Raw genomic sequence first — 21,049 nt, forward strand, 5'->3', positions numbered from 1 at the left:
GGCATTCTTGATTGTCGAGGTGCTCAGACTTGGAGCAGCATGAGGGAAAAAGAGGAAGAGGGAGAAGCGAACACATCGTGCGTTGAACGTGCCAAGAACTATGTGTCTTGTCTTCGCTAATTGAAGTCCATGAGGCCGAATCACCTGGTCGGTAGAAAGGTTGCGAGTAGGACATGGGAGAAAAGAAAGCCGAAAGTCAGTGGGGGGTCGAATCGCCTGAAGACCTGTTGCCCCTATCCAAATGCTATCAATGTCCCAGTGTCGTGATATCGAAACTCCTGACGGCAAAAGCGGATCTTGCGATTTTTAGAAAGATAGGGGTCGGGTTGGCTGATCTGACAGAAAGCTTCGCCACTGGTGAAAATAGTCGTTGGTGTTGTAGGAGACACTGTCGCCAAAGGCCGCTGAGAGGGGCGGAAGGAAGCTCTGCAGATGCTGAGCAGCCTCTTGAAGGGTTTGGGAATGCTTTGATTCATTCGCTTCGGCCAGGGTCGAGCCTGCAATAAGCTTTTCTTAGTATCGCATGTTGAAAGAAACCTCAGTTGTTGTGTCCGAACTTACAAGGACATGTGGGGCTGAAGGAATGCCGGAACACCTGGTCATACACTGCGCTTCCGCGCTCAACGAATTCGGGATTGTCATGAATTCCCTGCGTGCGTAGAGCTTGGGTGAAGCATGCCAAGGCCGAGGAACCGGGCACATGTGGATAGAACTGTGAGGGAAGAGCCTCCAGTTGGTGCCTTAAATGGGCAGCTGGCAACGAGTCGGAATGACTGGGCCCTGGTAAATGGAATGGGCGCGCGTTCTGGTGTGCAGCGCCCAGGTGATTGGAGTCAACGTTGGAAGCGGACAATGGCACAGCTGGCGCTGCCGTAAAGCCGGTCTCGGGTGCCGTGATCGGACTGTACGAGTGTGGAAGCGGCCGTCGTGAGGGGGGCCTCGTGGATGACGATGACGATAGGGTGTCATCCCCAGTGCCGTGCATCGTTGTAGAAGCCTCTGAATTAGGAATGAAAGATGTTGCTTGACTTATTGGTGGAGCGGTGACCCCCGTGAGCTCATTATCTCGGCATGATGGTTCCTCCAGCTCGTTGCCTGGATACAAGGTAGTCTCCCGAGGATGAACCATGCTCGTTCCGACTAAAGTCGAGTTAGAAGAAAGTGTCAATCATTTGAGCGGGAAGATGAGGAAAGAGAAAGCGAAGGGCAACGATGATAGGGGAAAGCTTCATCGGGACCAGGCAAAACCATACTTTCGGTAACTAGGAGCGTATTGTTGGCGTTGTTCATCTGGCAGGCTGTAGAGTGATGCGAACAGTGTTGGACACATCCGATCTGCTGGTTTGGGTGTTGTTGCTTGAGCCTTTGCTTTCGTCTGCGTTCTCGAGCACGTGCTCGAGCACGTGCTTGCTTTTCTTCAAGTGAAAGTGCCCGGCGACCCATCTTCGAGAATGCAACAGAATGTTTCCTCACGAACAATTTGTCAAGCTTTAATAATCTTCTGGGTTCGCAACCCTTTTGACTTCATCGCTCGTCCACGATGACGATGGCTGGAGTTGTGATACAGCAGCCCCTTTTACTTTGATTTTCCCCTGGACCGTTTGACATATCCAATCGTCAACCAACCTGCTTGCTTTTTTTTTCAGTCACCTACGAAAATCCAAGAGAAATTATCCACAAACGCGAAACCTTCGGTGCCTCAATCTAGGATGTTTATTGGGCAATAATTACTCTCAAACATGAAGGAAATGAAGAGGCGTCTTCTCCAAGGATGAGGGTTGCATCTGTCCGGTTTAATGTTTATTCCAGTTTTCCCTTTGCCTTTCGGTACGAAAGGTCTTCTTAAGCTCTGGGATTTCCAACCCCAAAATGCCTTTCGGTACGAAAGGTCTTCTTAAGCTCTGGGATTTCCAACCCCAAAATTTGGCCCCCCCCGCGAAATTACCCGATACGGAAGCGCAACTGCACCTCCTAATTGGTCCAATCCTCCCACTCTCATTGGCACATGTGGATGAGCTTCGAATTCACCGTCCCCCGAGATCAAATGTAGAGAAGTCTTCATTGGCTGGGATTTTTCTGTTAAGATTCACGTGAGATTCACGTGAGCTTCTAATTTATAATAATGACGTTGCTCTTGTCGTTTGCATTTCGTGAGATTCCTGCTTCTGCTTAAACTAGGTGAAATCTATTATATTAGATCGAATTTTTAATATATAATATATATGAGGAAACAGTGGATTGATTTTTCTCGAAATCTCATTATTGATCTCCTTTATACCTTTTGGAATACCTGGTACCCGTTGGTCGACCCTGTGGGGCCAACAACGGGTAGCCACTTGGCGGAGATTTTTAGTTTATGGCGGATGTCTGGTGCTGCGAACCCCGCTTCAGACGTCATCATCGTCATAGAACGCGAACCGGACGTTCCGAGCGGGGAACATCATCGTCTACTGCGTAAATGAGCCAGAACGATGAGGGCAATGGAATCGGAACAACAAGAACGTGATAGGGAATGGGAGGAGGAGCAGGAGAGCAGTGAGGGAGCGTCGAGCCTTAACCGACCTAAGAAAAGGACCACGCCCAAAACTTCAATAAGAAAATGGAAATTATAAAGGCCGAGTTTCAGCTCGAGTTTACAAAGCTTCACGACCGTATGGCTGAAGTCGTCACGAGGACCAAGGCCCAGATGGCACAAGAATTATCCCAAGTCCGTAAGCTTACCCAGGTTTGCGGCGAGCCGGAACAAACCCAGCTACAGTTAGATATCATGAACAATGCTCATGCAGCACGATCGCCTAGCCAGACATATGCGGATGCTGCCCGAATGACACCTGTTAGTATTACCACTCCAATTCCATCCACGGTTCCATCGGCAACCCCGAAACCGGTGTTCTGCACAGCAGACACATCCAAGGGTGCCCGAGGATCATATGGGAGATACTACACCAGCAGTGCTTCACAGGACCATTGAACAGGAATGCGAACGTCTAGCGACCAACCTCATTAGCGATGCGTTGCAGTGACCAGAGATGGACGAAATACCAACCGCCTGAGGACTATCGGTAGGAACGAGGAAGAACTAAAGGGGATCAAGGCGATCATCGTGGCCAAGAACATTGTGGCTAACAGACAGACCGTCTGCCAGACCGCAGGCCGACAGACCGGCCATGTATGTATGTATGTATATTTTTTTTTTTTTCGTCCGGGGGGCCGTGAGGCCCCAGAAGTCTCCTAAGGGAGCACAGGACGTGCTGAGCTACGGGAGTCTACCTATGATCTAACCATACAGTGTCCCCTATCCAGCATATCATCGGCACAAATGGCGCATTACATCGAGCCTGTTACCCGTCAGCGGGCGGTCCAGGCACGGCTAGTAAATAGTAGCCGCGGGGCAGCTCATGACTAGGACAGTCATGGTGGAGGGTTGTGGTTAAGGATGGCCGCAGCCAGACAGAGAGCGTTGCGGCTCCCTATCTGGCCAAGCCTATGTAATAGAAAGGGGTAATAAAAGAAGAGAAAGGAGAATAAAGGAGGGGGCAGATGCCACTGCATCTCAGGTCGGCCCCTATCTAGTAGCGAGGGCAGATCCTATCAAAGAAGGCGCTTGTCTTGGCCAGCTTGACGAACTTATTAAAGTCTTTTCCTAATACTAGATTTACTGCCGTCTTCGGCGATAGAGCGAGCCTCGCTCGCTTCCGTGGCGGTACCTTTCTATAATAGAAGATATAGTTAGGTGTTTTGCGTCAATTGCATGAGCAGAGTACTCGTGCTTCAGTATAATTAAACCTCTCGTGATATATGGCATAATCCCCGTGAAGGGACCTTACAGCGAGTAAGTGGTGCAAGACTATACGCGGGAGCGAGAGCTCCGGCGGGCAGGCTATTGTCGCCTTGAGATTCAATCTCTTATATTGCTGAGGGGAGGCAAAGGGCCACTAGGTTCTGAATGCTTCTTTTGGTTTTTGCCTCGCGATTCTTTATAGGTAGGCTAGCGTAGGTTATGCGCCCTCGGGCTCGGGCAGCGAGGATGCTGCTTTTGCTAGTTTATCGGCTTGTTTATTACCGGGGATTTTGGTGTGACCGGGTACCTAGCGCACTTAGGTAGCCCTATGGGATGCTACTAGGGACTAGAACTCGAGAAAGACTTCCTGGGAGGAGTCTGATGGTGTGCCCCGCAGGCATGTAGCGGCAGCGAGGTTATCTAGGCAGATAAAGATATCTCGGGTTGCTGATTCTTATAAGTATAGGGCGGCTTTTAAGCCTTCTAATGCCCCTGTGGCTTCGGTATTAAAGACCTCAGCCGGTCCGAGTCGTCCTGATCCATCAAGGATCGGGAGGCTATTTTAGTGGATAGTATAGCCATAGCTAGCGGCTCTATCTGAGGATAGAGAGCCATCTAAGTATATAACTAGGGTAAGCGGGTTAAGTATCTAGGCCTAATAGAGAAAGGCTCTAGCTATCTCTTCTTTTGATACTATCTACAGCGGCGTCACTTGCTTATTACTAAAATATTACTAGATGAGCTTTAGTCGTGCGCAGGGTGCGAGAAGCTTATCAGTGCGTCGAAGACATATCCTAGAGTTGCCCTCTGGCAATGCTTAGTATTTTCATTTAATAAGGTCGTGGTAGGTAAGTTAGCGGGGTAGGCATATTCGGCTCGCCAGGGGGTGAGCCTTATTAAGCGACTTGAGTCGTATAGAGAAGCAGAGCCGCCTTGCTTCGAGAAGCTGGGCGACTAGTGGTATTCCGCTTTCCCGGTGGAGGGCGGCGATAGGTGTTATCTTCCAGACCGGTAGGATGGCTCTCATGGATTGGTTCATGGCCTCGGTCATTCTCTGGATGAGATGCTGGTTGCTCGATGGTACGTCCTTGGATGGTTGGCTCCACCGCGGCCGGCTTATGCCCGGGTACCACGCCTCGGCGCCGTGGAGCAGCACCGGCTCGACGCATGCTCTGACGGCGCTTCGCACGGCGCTCGGCAGCGGACCGTGTTTCGTGTTGGCGAGGCCCCGCAAGTGGTAGGCCACCGCCTTTGCTTTCGCCGCCTATTTTTCAACGTGGACTCGGAATGACAGTCTACTATTAAGCCAGATGCCCAGCCAGCGCAGGGCCGATTCGGGCTGTTTCACGACGTCGCCGTGGCGTATCGCCGGGGAGGACCTAAGTTTACTGCGAGAGAAGTACATGACTTCGGTCTTATCGGGGTCGAAAGAGATACCGTTTGCTGCTCCCCAGCGGATCATTTCTTCGATGGACTCGGACGCCGCAGCGGCGGTCTCGTCCACCGTGTCGCCTGTGAACAGGATGGCTGTGTCGTCTGCGTAGCCGAAGCGGCCTTGGGGGTTGCCTAGACGGTAGATGGGCTCTGTGTAGAGCAGAAATAGGATCGGCGATACCGGCGACCCTTGAGGGAGGCCACACTGTAGGGAAGAGGAAGCGGTGACGGTGTCTTGGTATCTGACACGGGCAGATTGGCCGCCTATAAAGGATCCAGCCCATCTGGCCAGATGATCGGGCCAGCCTTGCTCGCGTAGGCGCAGAACCAGCCTATTGCGCATAACGGTGTCAAAAGTACCTTGAATATCCATCGTGACCAATGTGGCCACCTTGTTGCGTGCGAATGCTTCTTCGATGTCGTGGATCAAGGCAGTCACTAGGTCCGTTGCAGACCTCTTCGGGAGTGCCCCGGCCTGTTGCGGGTGGAGGACCTGGTAGTGGGTGGCTGCCCATGCTAGCCGGCGTGCAATTAGTCGTTCTAGCCCTTTGCCGAGGCAGGAGAGCAGTGAGATGGGCCGCCACGCCCGCGGCTTCGTGAGGTCCCTTCGTCCCGGCTTCGCAATTATGACCACCTCCGCCTCCCTAAATGGTTTTGGGTGATGGCCTATAGTGAGGCATGCCTGAAATAGGCGGCGGACGTGCGTCCCGATGATATGCCACACGGCCTCGAGGAGTTTGACTGTGATGTTGTCTGATCCTGGGGAAGTGTTTCCCGTATGGAGGGTCGCGTACTGCGCCTCTTCCAGGGAGATTTCTAGTGGGAATAGTATCGATCTAGGAGGGTGCACCTCGATCCAGGGGTCCTGGATATTGTCTTCTGCGGTTCGTCGCTCTAACGCAGCCCTGCGGAGTGCGTTTACCTTATCTATCTAGGTTTTATAAACGACGTCGCTAACCTATAGTGGTGGTGGTTAGAAGGCCCCTGGGGACTTTAGCTATTGCACTGCTTTGAAGATAGAGCTACTATCCGAGAAGCTATTGATGAGGTTCCGCCAGTAGAGTCTTTTTGCTCGGCGGACGACACAGTAGAAGCCTCGTTTGGCAAATTGGACTTCTTGGTTAAAGCCAAGGGGGTAGAGTCTTTTTATGGCGCGGAATTCGGCCGCGGCGCTGGCGCATTCTTCGGTCCACCAGGGTGCAATACGCGCTCCCTTCCGCGAAGGTCGGCCGGCCGCTCTCGCCGCCAATGTTAGGAGGTTCATAAGCCTCGAGGCGAGCTCGTCAAGCTCTGATGGGGACGAGTCTGCGAGGGGGATTTATGCAGCTCCGAGCTCTATGATTTCGACAAAGCGTTTGAGCTCATCTTTTATTATCACGCGGATCCGGCCCGGTTATATCGGGACTAGTATTATGTCGGGGAGGGTGAGCTTAAGTATGAAGTGATCAGAGCTAGTCGCGAGATAGTCCTCGATTACGGCTTCAGCCAGTAGTATATTAGTAAAGGCGAGGTCGATGGTATTTCTATGCGGGTTTGTTGGGATATCTAGGGTATTTAGTAGGCTTAGATCATTTTCTGAGGCCCAGGAGGCGATATCTTATCCCCGGTTAGTAGCCTGCCTGGTCTGCCAGGTATAATATCTGGCGTTAAAGTCGCTAGCGACGAGATAGCGCTCCGGGACAGGCCATCGTAGCAGATTGTTTAGTACATCCTTCTCGTCGCTCTAGCGGTAGAAGTTGACTATGGTCACTTCGTTAACCCTGAGCCAAAGAGTGTCTCGGGTCTAAAAGGGCCGGATCTGGTCCGCTAGGAGCCTTAGGTCCCATCGGACATACGTCATAACTCTGGGCCGAGTGTCATTGCTGTTCCATGTATCGACTGGCGCGAATGTATCATACGCCGGGTGTATTTTAGTGATGCATTACAAGCTTATGAAGGCCATCTATAGTTCCTATAAGAGGACGACGTCGTATCGTTTAGAATCGGCTAGTGCCAAGGCGCAATCATAGGCCGGGGGGATCTTACCGACGTTAGCCTGAAAGATCCTAAGTAGCTATCTATCCTTCTTTAGTATTTACAGATATCTATTCCTAGTCATAAGGATAGGTAATAAGGACTATGCGGCATTTCCTTAGTGAGCCAGGTCTAGGATGCTCCGGTTTCTCCTCTACTTCGGAGGTTATAGCTACTATTATATATAAGGGCGCTCTTAATGCGGCTAGGCTAGATATATGAGCGTCCAGCTGTTCTTGCGGTGTATTAGTATCGCGTTGCGGTTCTGGGTTGCGCTGACGGTACGTCTCAGCACCTATCGTCCGGATATATTCTCTCTGCTCCCTATTTAGTCGGCGAAAGACGCCGTGCACTTTCCTCGGTCGAGCCGGACACTTATGGAAGTTGGCCTAGTGGGGGCCTAAGCAGTTGGCGCACTGCTCTGCTGCGACACAGTCATCCAGGGCGTGGCCCGTCTTGCCGCATCGTTGACAGCGAGGCTGTCTATGGCGCATCCGGATGGGATAGTAGTCCCAGCATGTTTCGCACTATCTGGGGCGGTCGGTTTTGTCGAAAATCTAGCCGGACGGCTGCCAAAGACAGACGTCTTGGTCAAGGGGTCTTCCGAGGCCTGTCGCGAGGGGCGCACGTCGACGGGCTTGAGTCCCGTCTGGATCTCTATCTCATCGCTGACAATACTGTTAACGTCAACCTCCTTGCCGTGGAAGTCAGTCAGTCTTCGGGGAAAGTCCGAGATCACATAGGTGAACCATGTCTTATTAGTCTCTATGGCCGTGGCGCCCAGGTCCGCCGCCCACTCGGACTACTTCTCTACGAGGTAGTTGCGGGTCTCAGGGTCGGCGGTCTAGACGGCCCATCCCGATCTGACGGGGAATACCTGCCGGATCTTGTTTGAGATGGCGCCGAGTTTTTCGCAGATGTGGGTCCGGATCGCGTAGCAACTCTGGGTCCGGGCCGGGGCGCTAGCTTCTAGGCGGATGAAGACGCGGAGGTCCTCGCGGGGTGGGGCGATAATCGCCGGTCGTCCCTGGCGACGCGGGGCGTCAGATTATTGTTGATGTTGTTGTTGTCGTTAGCGTTAGGGAGGCAGATAGCCGGGATCAGCCGCAGGAGGTGAGGCAGCGACGCTGCTATACGTAGGCTTAGGGGTTAGTCCAGCACCGGAGAGCTCGCGGCTCTAGGAGTCTAGAAAGCTATTGGCGAGCTATTGGGCGAATTGTCGTTCCGGTCCAGTGGTAAATTGTTGCGTAGCTTCTTTAAACTTGGCACAGAAGGCCTAGAAGACCGTCAGTTTGGCGTTATACTCCTCTACACGTTCGCGTGCGAGCCTATTGGCTGACTCGACAATAGAGACTGGTCGTTGCCCAGGAGGTGATGAGGGGGGGTCAGGGCGAGCTCCTTCCGTAGCTGCGGCAGTGGTGGTGGTGGCATTAAGTGGCGAGGACGGCGTTTGAGCCATGCGCCCGTGTCGCATATCAAGCCCTGGCCCCACTAGTGCAGCTGCCTGCAGGGCAGCTGCTACTGCCTAAACAGGCAACACTTTCATTTGTGTATAAAGAGCTGCACGACTCAACGCGTCTTGCCATTGAGTTCTTGCTCCTTAGATAATTCTCATCAATTGACTGGTGCCATCAATGATCCCTGTGGAGCCAATTGTCTGACAGATTTCTAAGTATATCTTCGTCGCTGACTCTGTAATATTAGCTAATACTTGTTCTAAAGCTGGCGACTGATAGGTGGGCGCCCGGGCGCCCATATATCCTTGGGCGCCTGGGCGCGCCCCCTGACTAAGCCCCCAAAATGGCGCTCAGATCCTCCCCTCCATCCATCCAACATTCTTCGCTCATTCTACGAAAGCCTTAGCAGAAAATACATTATAAATGGGCTACATTTTGACTACGATACATTGTTCCGTCGAGCCAGTGTCCGTGTGCAAAGCTTGCTGCTCTTTACTGTCTCGTTCCACGCTCTTCTAAATCTCTTTTATACCTCTTCTCTTATTTGTCAGGGGATTATCACCCATCTCCTTCGCGACCTGGGCTTCGATACGTTCATCCTCAGCCTTACTCCAGTCTAGATATGCTATCATCTCTTCCTTTGTCTATTCTCTTGATCCGGTTGGAGTGATACATCGCTTGGACATTTGTTTGTAGTCCAGACACTACTTATAACTTTGCTTGCTATACCTGAGTGGAAGCCCCATCGCCCTGCGATATTGCTGGTTGGTCTTGGCGCTATCTGCGGGTTGCGCTGCGTACCATGCGCTTCTGGCGGCGACATATCTTCCATATATAGCCCGAGGGGAATCGTACCGTGGCGGTGATTGCAAGGGGGGGTTGCGCAACAGAGCCGCCTCTTCAACTGGAGATCCTTCGCTGGCAGATCTTGGTAGAATTCCAGTTGAGTAGCCCGATATGATAGGATTGTGAGGAGCGATAGGCGAATCTAAGATAGGAGGAGGGGAGCGGATAAGTAGCGTGTGTGCAACAGAGGGTGAGCGCTGATTAGCTTCCGTAGGGAATTCTAGGATGGCATTAGATATTGGTGCTTGTAACGCTACCGAAGCGCTATTCGTTGTACCAGTTGAATCCGGAACTGGAGTTAGCCTTACTACGCCTAACTGCGGAACCGAGTTTGGGGCCTATGCTGCTTGTGTGGGCAACTCCTTGAACCTCAGCGGACAGGCCCTTGAGGCCATAGTATGGCCAACTGTATGGCATCTGCTGCATTTACTGGGAGCTCTCTTGCGAGCTTCTGCCGGCTCAAATCCAGAGGGTTCGCGTCTATTGCTCGTCGCCGGCTGACTCTCTCTCTGGTTAAGTTGGTTTGTGGCTCGTCGTGGTTCCAGCATAGGACGGGGCTGCGCCACGTCTCGCTTCAAATGCCAATGGGGATGGAAGTGCTCGAGCAAAAGGGTTTGCCTCTCTTCCTCTAGTTTCGCTAAGGTGTGAGAACACGGTAGTCCATGTGAAGATGTAAAGGTCTGGCTGCAAGGAGCGTTATGCTGCTTTTGGAGTAGCTGCCGTTGCTCTTGCACCTTGCGCAGAGCTTAGTATGAAACCTAACCTCGCACCGCCTCAAATAGTATTCCAGAGGCTTCCAGAGGTGTGCGCACTTATTGAGAGGCTCGCATATGCTTGAGTTCCTTCAGTTGGTTCGTAATAGCGTGCTTCATTGCCCGCCAAACGTCGAAGAGGTCGAATGAAGAAGTCTTAATATGCGACTTGATTAGTGAATGGATTCCTTTAGCCCTAGAGCATATATATTAGTTTTATCATTTTTTTTCCCCTGCGCCATATACCGCAAGCTACCTACCTTAAAGTGGCTATATTGCCGAAGTGTAAGTGCTCATCCACCCATGCTTTGATAATCTTCTCTTTGTGCGGCTCGAGCCAATATATTTTGATGTATCCCACCGACTCGAGGTATTTGCTACCGTACTTAAGCTCAAACTTAGCCAGCCGCTCTTCGAATGACTTTTCGTCTGGGGAAGCCATAATCAAGTGCCAAAACGCATAGAACTCATCCCACGCTTTGCCTTCTGCCTGCTCTGTTGCTTAGCTAACCTGCGATGCAAAGAACGGTCGGCAGTGCTGAAGGACTGCCTTGTTAATATGCCAGAGGCAAAGTAGTGCTTTAGAGGAAGAGAACCAGATCGCAGCAGCATTCATCGCCGCCAGGCATCTATCCGTTAATATAACCGACGGAAGCTTACGCTGATAGAGTGACCTAAGGTGTTCTAACGCCCATGAGTAATCCTCTTCTGATTCACCTGAGAGGAAGGCGAATGCGATGCAGAAGGAACGTTGACATGAATCAACTCTAATCATGTCAAGGAGTGGCATGTAGTGCTTGTTCGTCCTATAGGTGCAATCCAACAATAAGACATCTGGATTGCATTATAGGTACGCAACAGAGTCCGGGTGGGCGAAGAAGATGGCTGTCAGTCGATTATCCGGGTCCAATCGAACTCGGTACTAGAAACCTTCTCTGTGCAGTTGATTAACTAATGCTTGGATACTGCTCTGACCTTCACGCAGATCTCTCCTCGTCTCCGCGATCCGATTATATATGTCTCGTTGGGTGGCGAGGGTCTCTGAGTGAGTATGGAGGTATGTCCTTATATCCCGCGGAGTGGTGCCAGACATCGCAAGATTTAAGATAGTTGCAGCATCTTGCTCTTCAAATCGTCGGTGTGCTGGGTGTGTAGATAGGTCCTCGCTCGGTGGGTAATTATGCCTAGCGCACTCTTTATCTGGACGATGGCTTAGAACCCATACGCCTCTATCTAGCGATTACTTGGCTAGGACTGAAAACTTGCAGCCAGTTCTTCGACTTGAGGTGTGGCGAACACGTTCGATAGATGCGCTCGGCGGTTGGTGGTTTCGATCGCATGCGTATACCACTTTGATGCGTCCGCTCGGAGTCTTCGTAGACTTGCCCGTCGTGAAAGCATACCCTCGAGGCTTTGCCCAGGAATTGATAGCTATGAGGAGAGACTCGCGTGATTCATATATGCCTTCCGGTGGGAGGGCATCTTCGATAAATGCTGCCTGGGCTATTACTAGCCCGTTGTCAGGCGACTCAATTGCTCGTGATAGGTGTTGCAGAGCGCGTCTCGCAGCACTAATCGGAGAATGCATTTTGGGGGCTTAGTCAGGGGGCGCGCCCAGGCGCCCAAGGATGTATGGGCGCCCGGGCGCCCACCTATCAGTCGCCTCTAAAGCTGCTTACTAAGCGAGGTCTATTCGCGAGTAACGGCGGGCTAAACCTAGATTATTAGCTCTGCCGCCGTCGTTTTCGGGCGTGCAATTAATCGCTAGGACTAGGACTACGAGTTCGGCATCTCAGATTACTCTCTAAGCTAGAAGGAGGCTCAGATTAGGACGTAGTAAAGGTTCTAATCATCAAGGATTAAGAGACTTAGGAGTAGATAACTTACTAATAGAGAGAAAACTTAATAGCGTCGCATTGGTTACTAAGGTAAGATTAAGGGAAAGCTAAGCTCGAGGTATTAGATACAAGGGTAATAAGTTAAGATGAATACTAATTTCAAGATAAAGAACAGATTATTAATTAATTCATCCCTATCCCCTCGTCTTCTTCGTCCTTATTATATTTAACGAGGAGAGGCTATGATACTAGACCTACTGAACCTGCAATAGATCTATAATACCCCTCTGACTCTTATAGTGCACTCATGTGATAATCTAGGTAGAGGCATATATAACACGAGGTACTTAGGAAGCTCTAACAGAATTCTGCCGACACTAACAAAAACGAAATTAACGAATCAGGTGTTACAAAAAGTCATGCCCCCCTAAGGGTCATGGCCCGCGTATCAATTCGTCATGCCCCCCTATCAATTGCCTTAACAAAATAATGAACTTCAAAGCCATCGTCATTGCACCCGGATCCCATAAGATCCCACAGTGGGGAAAGGAAGGGAATAGCGCGTTGGCAAAGGATCAACAATTTCGGAGAGCACACACAGCCAATGATGGCACGTCCGCAGCGGATGACTTGGTGCCGAGCCTTGGCCGTGTGAACATCTGTGTGCATTGCATCATTTCTCAGATGATAAGGTCAACGAGTCTAGCAACAGGTGCTCAAAAAGACACACCCACAGTGGCTTCAAACTGAACCGGTTTTTGGAAGGCAATTTTAGAACTCTTGGATCTGACTGGCCATCAAATTAGCGCCTGGTGGTCCCTGGCTCTTACGCGGTGGTTCCTGGGCTAATGGTAGGGAGCCCACTTAGGCTACTGCGTAGTAAATTCGTCGCCTTGAAATTCTTCTCTCGGAGAGCAACCAAGGGCCGACGCAGCTGGGGAGACATTGTTGTGGTGGATGGTTATTGCTCCAGGCAGCAGCTACTTGGGATAAGAGTGGAGGGATAGAAAGACGGGAAATTCCCCCAAGCACCTACTACGTAGTAGTATTAAAAGGAACGAAAATATAACATAGGCTGCTACACTGACTATAGGCGACCTTGTCGGAAACCGCATTTCGGGTTGTATTTCTCGAAATCGTCTCCCTGCTGTTTCCTCTTCTTCCTGGATACCTGCTTGGGTTAGAGCGTTGGAAGATTGGTGGCATGGTCGACGTCGACAAGCATGACGCGGCGCTCGTCGTTCTAGAGCCGCCGTAGTCGATGCACGCGGCCCAAACGGCCTCCGAAGAACGCCATACTTCCGCCGCTAGGCCAGTATTGCCAGTGCCAGCACCCGAGGCCATAGTGTCCACCGTCATCTCCCCGCCCAACGGCATCAGGCCCCAAAATTTGGCCTCCCGGGCGGAGTAAATACCATTCCTTCATTCAACGGTCGCCAGAAGTGTCAGAGGCGGAATATAAGCTATACTGTCATTGGTACCTGTTGTAAGGTGCCTTACACTTTCGGCGTAGTGGACTATTTCTAACAAGAGGTGGTTTACAGGCAAGTGAGAGCAAGATCAATCAATTCATTAATTGCTTGGCTGGCCTGATGAGGAGAGGGACGGCTACTCGGCGATTCTAGAAAGTTCTAACCCATGTCACATCCGCTGCTTGCGGCAGGAGGTTGAAGGTCCGACTGCTTCCTGGCCGTGCATATTTGCATAAACGAGGTGGCAATGGATGCCCCCCATTGCTGAATCCTGGAGAAAAGAGGAGAGGTACGCATGAGCAGTGCCCCTTGGAAGGGGATATAGATGCTGACTCTGCGGCACGCTCCTAGTGCGGCACATATCTGCCTCACTTTGGAGGTGGCATGGGATATGAAACCTTGAATCATGAGAGTGTGGCCGCCCAAGAAGTAGTGATATCCTATTTTATTATTTCCTCGCCTAGTATGCCAGCTGCCGTGTCAAAGATCCCTTCATTTCCATCTAGGTTTCACTTGACTCAATAGTGACATCCAAGCTAGCTGTTTCTTAGGAGCTCTTGACACAGGATACAATAAAGTTTTCCTAAATGCACTAAGCCGTATATTCTTTGTAACAAACTAGAAGACAATTGCTGCTGTCATTGCAACCATTACAGCCAGGCCTACCCTTTGTCACTGAATATTTTGGCTGTCAGAGCAATTCTGGTTTATAATCCCCTACTTTCGTACGCTTGATTATGAAACATCTGCTCCAAGAGGCTGGTAATTACAAGAATTACAACTACGTATTTGCATAACATACCGTCAATAGTATCAGTATCTATTCCTTTAGGTAAATAACTATTCAAAAAATGTTTCCAATTTATTTCCTCGTCTTTCTAGCCTCAGACAATCCTACGTTGCTTTCTCTTTGGAGTATCAGGACATCCTGAGCTCCTTCTCTTTCTGTGATCTGGTAGACCAAAGACGGCTTTGAAGCCTTGTAGCCGTACGAGCCTACCAACAATTCAGCAGCAATGTTGCCCCCCTACATGATTTAGAATCCCATATAAATCAAAATGGCGCTAAAAAAAGCAGGGGGGGCAATATGATTTAAAAAATGGGGGGGGGGGGGGGGGGGGGGGGGGGGGGGGGGGGGGGCAATATAATAGAGAACTAGTGGATAAAAATGGCCTATTTGAGTATGTATTGAAAGAGAATTGTTAGGCGGGATTATACCTAAGTTTTAATTATTCCTAGGATTAATTGCGCTGTTACGCCTGGGTTGAAGTTTGGTTGTTTTTTTCGATGTGGTTGAAAGAGAGGAGCCATGTGTGATATGATTGGGTTGTTTAAGTGGTCCGTGTATCTAGGTATACTAGATAGTTCGATCCGATGGCTATGCCTAAGGCCAGGTTTTGGGGTTAGGGTTATCACGGGCATTAGATTAAGTGGCATAACCGCTATTGTGATATTAATGTTGTAGAGCTAGCGCGCCGGTATGGCAAGAGCCATAAAAGCAGCCCATTAAGATAGGCCAATGAGCCGGAGCCCGGCCGTCGTAGATGACCGTTGATGACCCGTCGAAAACGGATACTTGTTCATGTAGGGATAGTATTAGGGCCCGAAGTAAAAGCCCGTAAACCTATAGGGAGGGGAAGTCCATTAACTAGGGCCCGCAATATTATTTATATAGCATATTTAGTATTAGGGGTGGGTTAAGCAGCTAAGCCGCGTTTAAATAAGGGCCCGTACACCGGTAGGGGAAAAGAAGCCTATCAGATAGTAAGATAAACCCGGTAACCATTAGAAGTAGGAGTCTATATACCCATTAGATAATAAAGGCCCGCGCCGTTTTATTACAGTCGTTATATAGGCTAAAGGTTAAGAGATAAAAGCCGCGGAGATTTAGAGTACTAGGTCGTCATAATACATTGCGAGAACCCGCGACGTATTTTAGTATTAAAGAGGCGGGATAGCATTTTAGAGAAGATAGATACGATAGCGAGTATAGAGTTGTATTTAGTAGTTAGGCCACGGCTATAGTAGTCGCGGCCGACTGTTGGAATAATTGGGAGCTTCCCCCTCACTTCAGGGTCACATCACAAAGTCCTAGATTGAAAGTTGAAAGTCCTAGATGGAATCGCATGGGATATAAACCCCTAGGGAGCTCTCATCATGACAATAACAATAATAACCTTGATTTTATCAATTACACCCAGCATCACTGCGCAATTCAACAACACCGACCAGTTGTATCTAATGGGCAGGGTGGAGGAGGAGGGCGATATTGAAGGGCCTGAGGGCAGGCGTTAAGTCGACGTGGACGTAGATAAAGGCGGAGAAGGTGGGGAAGGTGATAGCCAGGCGCAATGTGAGAGTGCCGTTGTCGAAGGTGGCGACCAGGGAGAGGGGGCCGATAGGCTGTGGGAGTTCAGAGACGTTACCTCGACTTTGAAAGGAGCCTGGAACTTCATCTGTTTTTTGGATGCAGAAGAGAAACTGGCAAAAGATGGCAATGGCGGCTTGGGGGGCTCATCAGGTTCCCTCTTCTGCCACATCCCATCACTCAACACTTATGATCCTGGGTCGCTGGAAGATCCACGCGACCAGCCGGATGATGCTGATATCACTAATATCATTGAAGATATTGGCGATGCATTAGGCGGATTCAAATGGCCATTCACCGAATGGCAATGGTCATCCGGATGGGTTGAGGGCGATGGCCTTGAGAAGAGGGGAACTGGCGCCGCGCGTCCCTTCAAGCCTCAATGTCCCGATGGGACCACTTGGAAAATTATGTCAGAGCCGTACACTAACGGAGATCAGGGAGGAGCATTGGCCAAGCAGAATAACGACGACAAAATGTACTATGTCTAGGACAACCTCAAAGATTGTATTTCTGCCACCGTCGAGGATGACGGCAAACCAAACGACGGGAACAAATGGGTTTGTGAGTAACAAGAGTCCTTTCAATTCATATGACAGACGCGCTGACTAACTGACTGCGAATAGCTGAGCATATTCTGGAGCTCCAAACCATTCACATGTTTATCGAATACACGATGGGCGTTAAAAACAAACTGAGAGACAGAACAAGCGCTTCTCTCCTTGGTATTAAAGCACTAGTCAAACCTACTAAGTTTGGCAATATGCCTTGTTCTATGTGGAAGGATGCTTTTATGAATGGCTTTCCAGCGTGGGATGCTCAATATAAGGAAACCCCACGGAAAACTTTGTTCACACTGCTTGGCTCAAAAACCAACGCCCTTCACATGGCTAACGCCGAGTCGAAGCTCAATGGCCTTAAGGCCAAGGTGAGTTATTGTCTTTGCCTCGCTACTGCGTTGCCTTTCTTTTCTCTAATGTATCTGTCGCTAGATTTGGGATTTCAATGAGCCCGTGGCCCTGACGAAATGGAACAACAAGTATGCTGGCATAGGCAAGAACACTGCCCAACACGCCTTTGAACAGCTTACGCTAGTAAGTCAGCATTGCCATCAATCGGAAGGTTAGACATGTGTTATACTAACACGCTTACCAGGTTGAGCAAGTCTTTGGTTATCTCATGAAACCAGGCGTAAATAAGAAGCTCGTCGCTGCCTATACCGATGTGGACGACTTCCTGGACGACTTTGAGTTCCTTTACCGAAAATAATATCCCAAAACCCCAGTTTTGGATCTCTCTGAATTATGGACCATATTCATGAGGAGTTTAACTAAGGAGATGAAAGGCTGGACCAAAAGATGGTTGAAATATCGTGCCGATGAGATGGTGAAGGTCTGGAAGGCTGAGGCCGTTAAAAGGCTAGAGGCAGTCGGAGCAGCTAATACCCCGGAAACGGCTATAAAGGCTCTCTCCTACCAGCAGGAAGCAGTAAACGTTATGGATAAGGCGACAGTGCATCAACGTAAACACGCTTATCGCGTTGATGAATTCGACCCGGAAGTCGTTTTTCAGTAAACCAAGTTTAGAATCTTAGCAGAGCATATAGTTACCAGCTGCGCCTGCCTTTCAAGCACAGTTAGTACTGTAGCTTAGAGTTCACAGAGGAGTAAGGGCAAAGGAGCAATGCAATTTCGTTCTGGCCTGATGATACGAAGGAGACTACCGTAGAAACTCGAGAAATTCGGACGCTTGGCAAAGTGGAACCGACCCGCTTTCCCCGCTCACTATGCCCTCTAGAGTCAAGGGCGATGAGGCTCTTCATGAATCAGATATCAGATTAATCCCTCACTTACGGAGTCAATTCTGCCTTATTTTTGTGTCGCATATCATCACTAGGTTCGTGCGACTGGATATGAAACGCGGCCCATATCTTGGGGTCGTGTATCTTGTTTCACATCTAGTTTGTCGTATCAGGACCCTAATCCTGACACGAGCTTAAATAGCTGTGCCCGAACACATGGCTGTTGTCAAGCTCCGGAGACCCTCGCTTACTGTTGGAGGCAAGGATCACGATGAGAGTGAACGACCACAACTAGCGTCAGGCAACAGCCTGCTGTCTATGAATCGGCAGACTGAACACGGGTATAAGAGACCGACTCTTGTCGCTCCTTTAGATAGAAAAGGACGCTCAGTTTTAGTCCTCAATCTACACTGATCTTTTGTTCGATGTCTGCATTCATGTATCGGTGCTAGGTTGACAGCTGTTCAATGTCTTTTGTTCTTCAGATAATTCTCATCAATTGACTGGTGCCATCCATCAATGATCCCTGTGGAGCCAATTGTCTGACATTTTGACATTTAAAACAGTCGGACATATCTCGTGATAGTGACGATGGTGTTGGAATCGAAAGATCCTAATTTGCAAGCGACGCCAAGGCTCAAACGCGGGCCAAAGCCAAAGCCGCCTTCAGAGCGCAAATCAAAGCCATTTTCCCCGCTTAAGAGGAAAGAGGAAACACACTCTCACGAGAAGAAGGTGCGGGTGCTACTTTTTCTCATCAATCATCGCATTTACGACCCAAATGCAAATAGCCGGGGCTCTCAGCGTGGCCAACTTATTGATGGCTATCGCCAACCATATCTTTCTGAGGCGGCAAAGTGGTTCTTAGTAAAGAAACAGACTATCCACGAGTGGTGGAAGCAGAGGGATAAGATCCTTGGTATTACTCCCAAAGAGACCACTTGGAGGCCAAAGTGGCCGGAGCTTGAAGATGAGTTATTCAGACGCTTTATTCAACGCCGATCAGAGAAGAAAATCGTTACGGTCTCTTGGTTCCGGACCACAGCTAAGCACCTTTTTGGAGAACTCTATCCAGAACACGAGCAGCTTTTCGGATTCTCGAATGGATGGTTCCTAAACTTCAAGAAAAGACACCGCATCGTTAAACGCCGGATCGCCAACCAAGCCCAGAAGACCCCTGAGGAATATCGTGCTATTTTCAATAGCTTCTTACGTTTCCTACGCCGAAACACCCAAAGAAGAACGCCTCCATCGCCGGAAGTGCCCCCCAAGTTCCCACCTCGGCCGTATGAGAAGATCCCTGATATTCTTGACTCCCCGCAACGCCGCTTTCATAATAACTGCATCCTCAACGTCGATGAGACTCCAGTACCGTTCGAGTATCTTGATGGTTCAACATATGCGTTATCGGGCGAGAAGACAGTGTCAGGGAAGACCGACAGGAGCGGCTGGAGCAAGAGAAAAGGCACGCTTATTCTCCCAATCTTCGCTGATAGATTTGGCCGGCTAAAACCAAAGCTGATCTTCGAGGGAGCTGAGCCACCAAAGGGGAAGATCCTACAGAGAGAGGGGCATCTTTATCATCCAGGAGTCACAGTTGAGCTCAACCCAACAGCCTACAATAATGAGAAGCTGTTCCTAAAGTGGTTGAATGAGGAGGTTATCCCCTGCAAAAGGCCATACAGGGAATTCATGCTTGTTATGGATGTGGCTAGCTTTCATAAGACTGACAACGTCACAATGCTCTTAGGCCAGTCAAAGATTCTCCCGGCTATGATCCCTCCCGGCTGTACAAGTCTTCTTCAGCCTCTCGACGTATCAATCAACAAGCCATTTAAGCAGTGGTTACAGCAATTTGCAGATGAATGGATAGCTGAGAGAGACAACGACCCGGTCCGCAGTTCTAAACCGTGGACTGCCACTGAGAAACGAGCCATGACAACACACATCGTGGCCAAGGCGTGGGAACAGCTCCAGGAACGGCCTGAGATGGTTGAGAAGGAGTTTTATAGTTGCGGAATCGGCCTACGGCCCGATGGAAGCGAGGAGAATTTGATCAGCATTAAAGACATTAGGAAGGAAGAGATTGACTTCACCAACTAGGAAACTGCATCAAATCCCGCCGAGGGAGAGCATCAACACCAAGAGGTCGCTGGTGTATACGATGGAGAGGAACTAGGGCTTCCAGAAGACGACGTCATCGAGTTACTGACCTCTCTTTCTACAGAGGAATTAGCGCGAATGGCCTATGAGAGGGGACTAACTGTCGATCACACAAGTAATGAAATCAGGGAGGAACTTATACGTCGGCTTGTGGATATATCTACATCTTCTCAAGGCGAAGAACCCTTAGAAACAGAGGTATCATTGTCGCTGGGGACTCCCATGCCGGATTAGTAATACAGTCTGACCAATGGAAGACCACACACAGACGATATCAATGAAGCCGGCTGTGTTGAGAGGCATGCTGAAGAGGCGTTTTTTGTAGGCTGTTGAGGCGCTGTTTTATGAGCTTTGAACAGAGGGATTGAAGTCGGATGATGCCAAGTACGCCTTTCCTAATTAGGTAAGATGAGCGAGGAACTTAGCGTAGTTCCACTTTGCCAAGCGTCCGAATTTCTCGAGTTTCTACGGTACGTTCCAAGCGAGCTGAGACCAAGCGGCTGACGTCGGGGCCCCGATGGCCCACAATGGGCAATGTACTAGGACCAGACGAGTCCTTCTTGCATGGATGGCGGCCCGAGATTCGTGAAATCTCGGTTGAGATCCGCCAGGCACAGGCCGAGACGCAAGGTTAGAACGGCGTGGTCCCTGATACGATTCATCCTAATTATACGGCCAACGGATACGCGGCGGGGAATGAATAGCTGGGCAGCTGCACCCCAATGAAGGATGAGAGGACATCATTTAAGAGTCCTGACTATGGAGAGACAGAATCTAGCTGTCGAAGCTCGAGGTAAAAATTGTGCTGCAGCCTCGGGCTTCACACCCGGCTTGTGGACGAGAATCGACCAGGATATTGCCCTAACACCGGACTCTGCTGGGCTGCAATCCAGCAGACAGACGGTCTGTGGCATGCTGAGAGATCACGCTGACTTGGCGCCAGCCACGGCGCGTCAATGATCATGACTGTCACACCTCCCAAATCTCGAGGAAACGTCTGTGCATTGCCTTGGTGTTATCAAGGTATCAGAACCTGACGAGGGGGGTGGAGAAGGCGCTGGGTGAGATGTCGGTCGAGTGGTTGGTTGAGACGCAGGCCGAAACGGTGTCAGCGAAGGTGGTGG

The 21,049-nt window shown here is 50.1% G+C and overlaps 1 protein-coding gene and 1 pseudogene across 2 annotated transcripts, besides 1 other annotated feature; both read left to right on the forward strand.

Moving 5' to 3' along the window:
• Positions 1 to 16,589: 16,589 nt before the first annotated feature.
• Positions 16,590 to 17,230, forward strand: NCS57_01476800 (annotated as a pseudogene). Its single transcript has 3 exons — positions 16,590 to 16,889; positions 16,954 to 17,055; positions 17,117 to 17,230.
• Positions 16,590 to 17,230: a sequence feature.
• A 1,123-nt stretch (positions 17,231 to 18,353) lies between these two features.
• Positions 18,354 to 19,865, forward strand: NCS57_01476900 (DDE-1 domain-containing protein; the record flags this gene model as incomplete). The annotated part of the gene is made up of 1 exon (XM_053064359.1): positions 18,354 to 19,865. The coding sequence occupies one exon, from the start codon at positions 18,354 to 18,356 to the stop codon at positions 19,863 to 19,865; it is 1,512 nt and encodes a 503-aa protein (XP_052906243.1).
• Positions 19,866 to 21,049: the final 1,184 nt, after the last annotated feature.

Source organism: Fusarium keratoplasticum, chromosome 14 (assembly GCF_025433545.1).
Source record: "Fusarium keratoplasticum isolate Fu6.1 chromosome 14, whole genome shotgun sequence".
Lineage (NCBI taxonomy): Eukaryota > Fungi > Ascomycota > Sordariomycetes > Hypocreales > Nectriaceae > Fusarium > Fusarium keratoplasticum.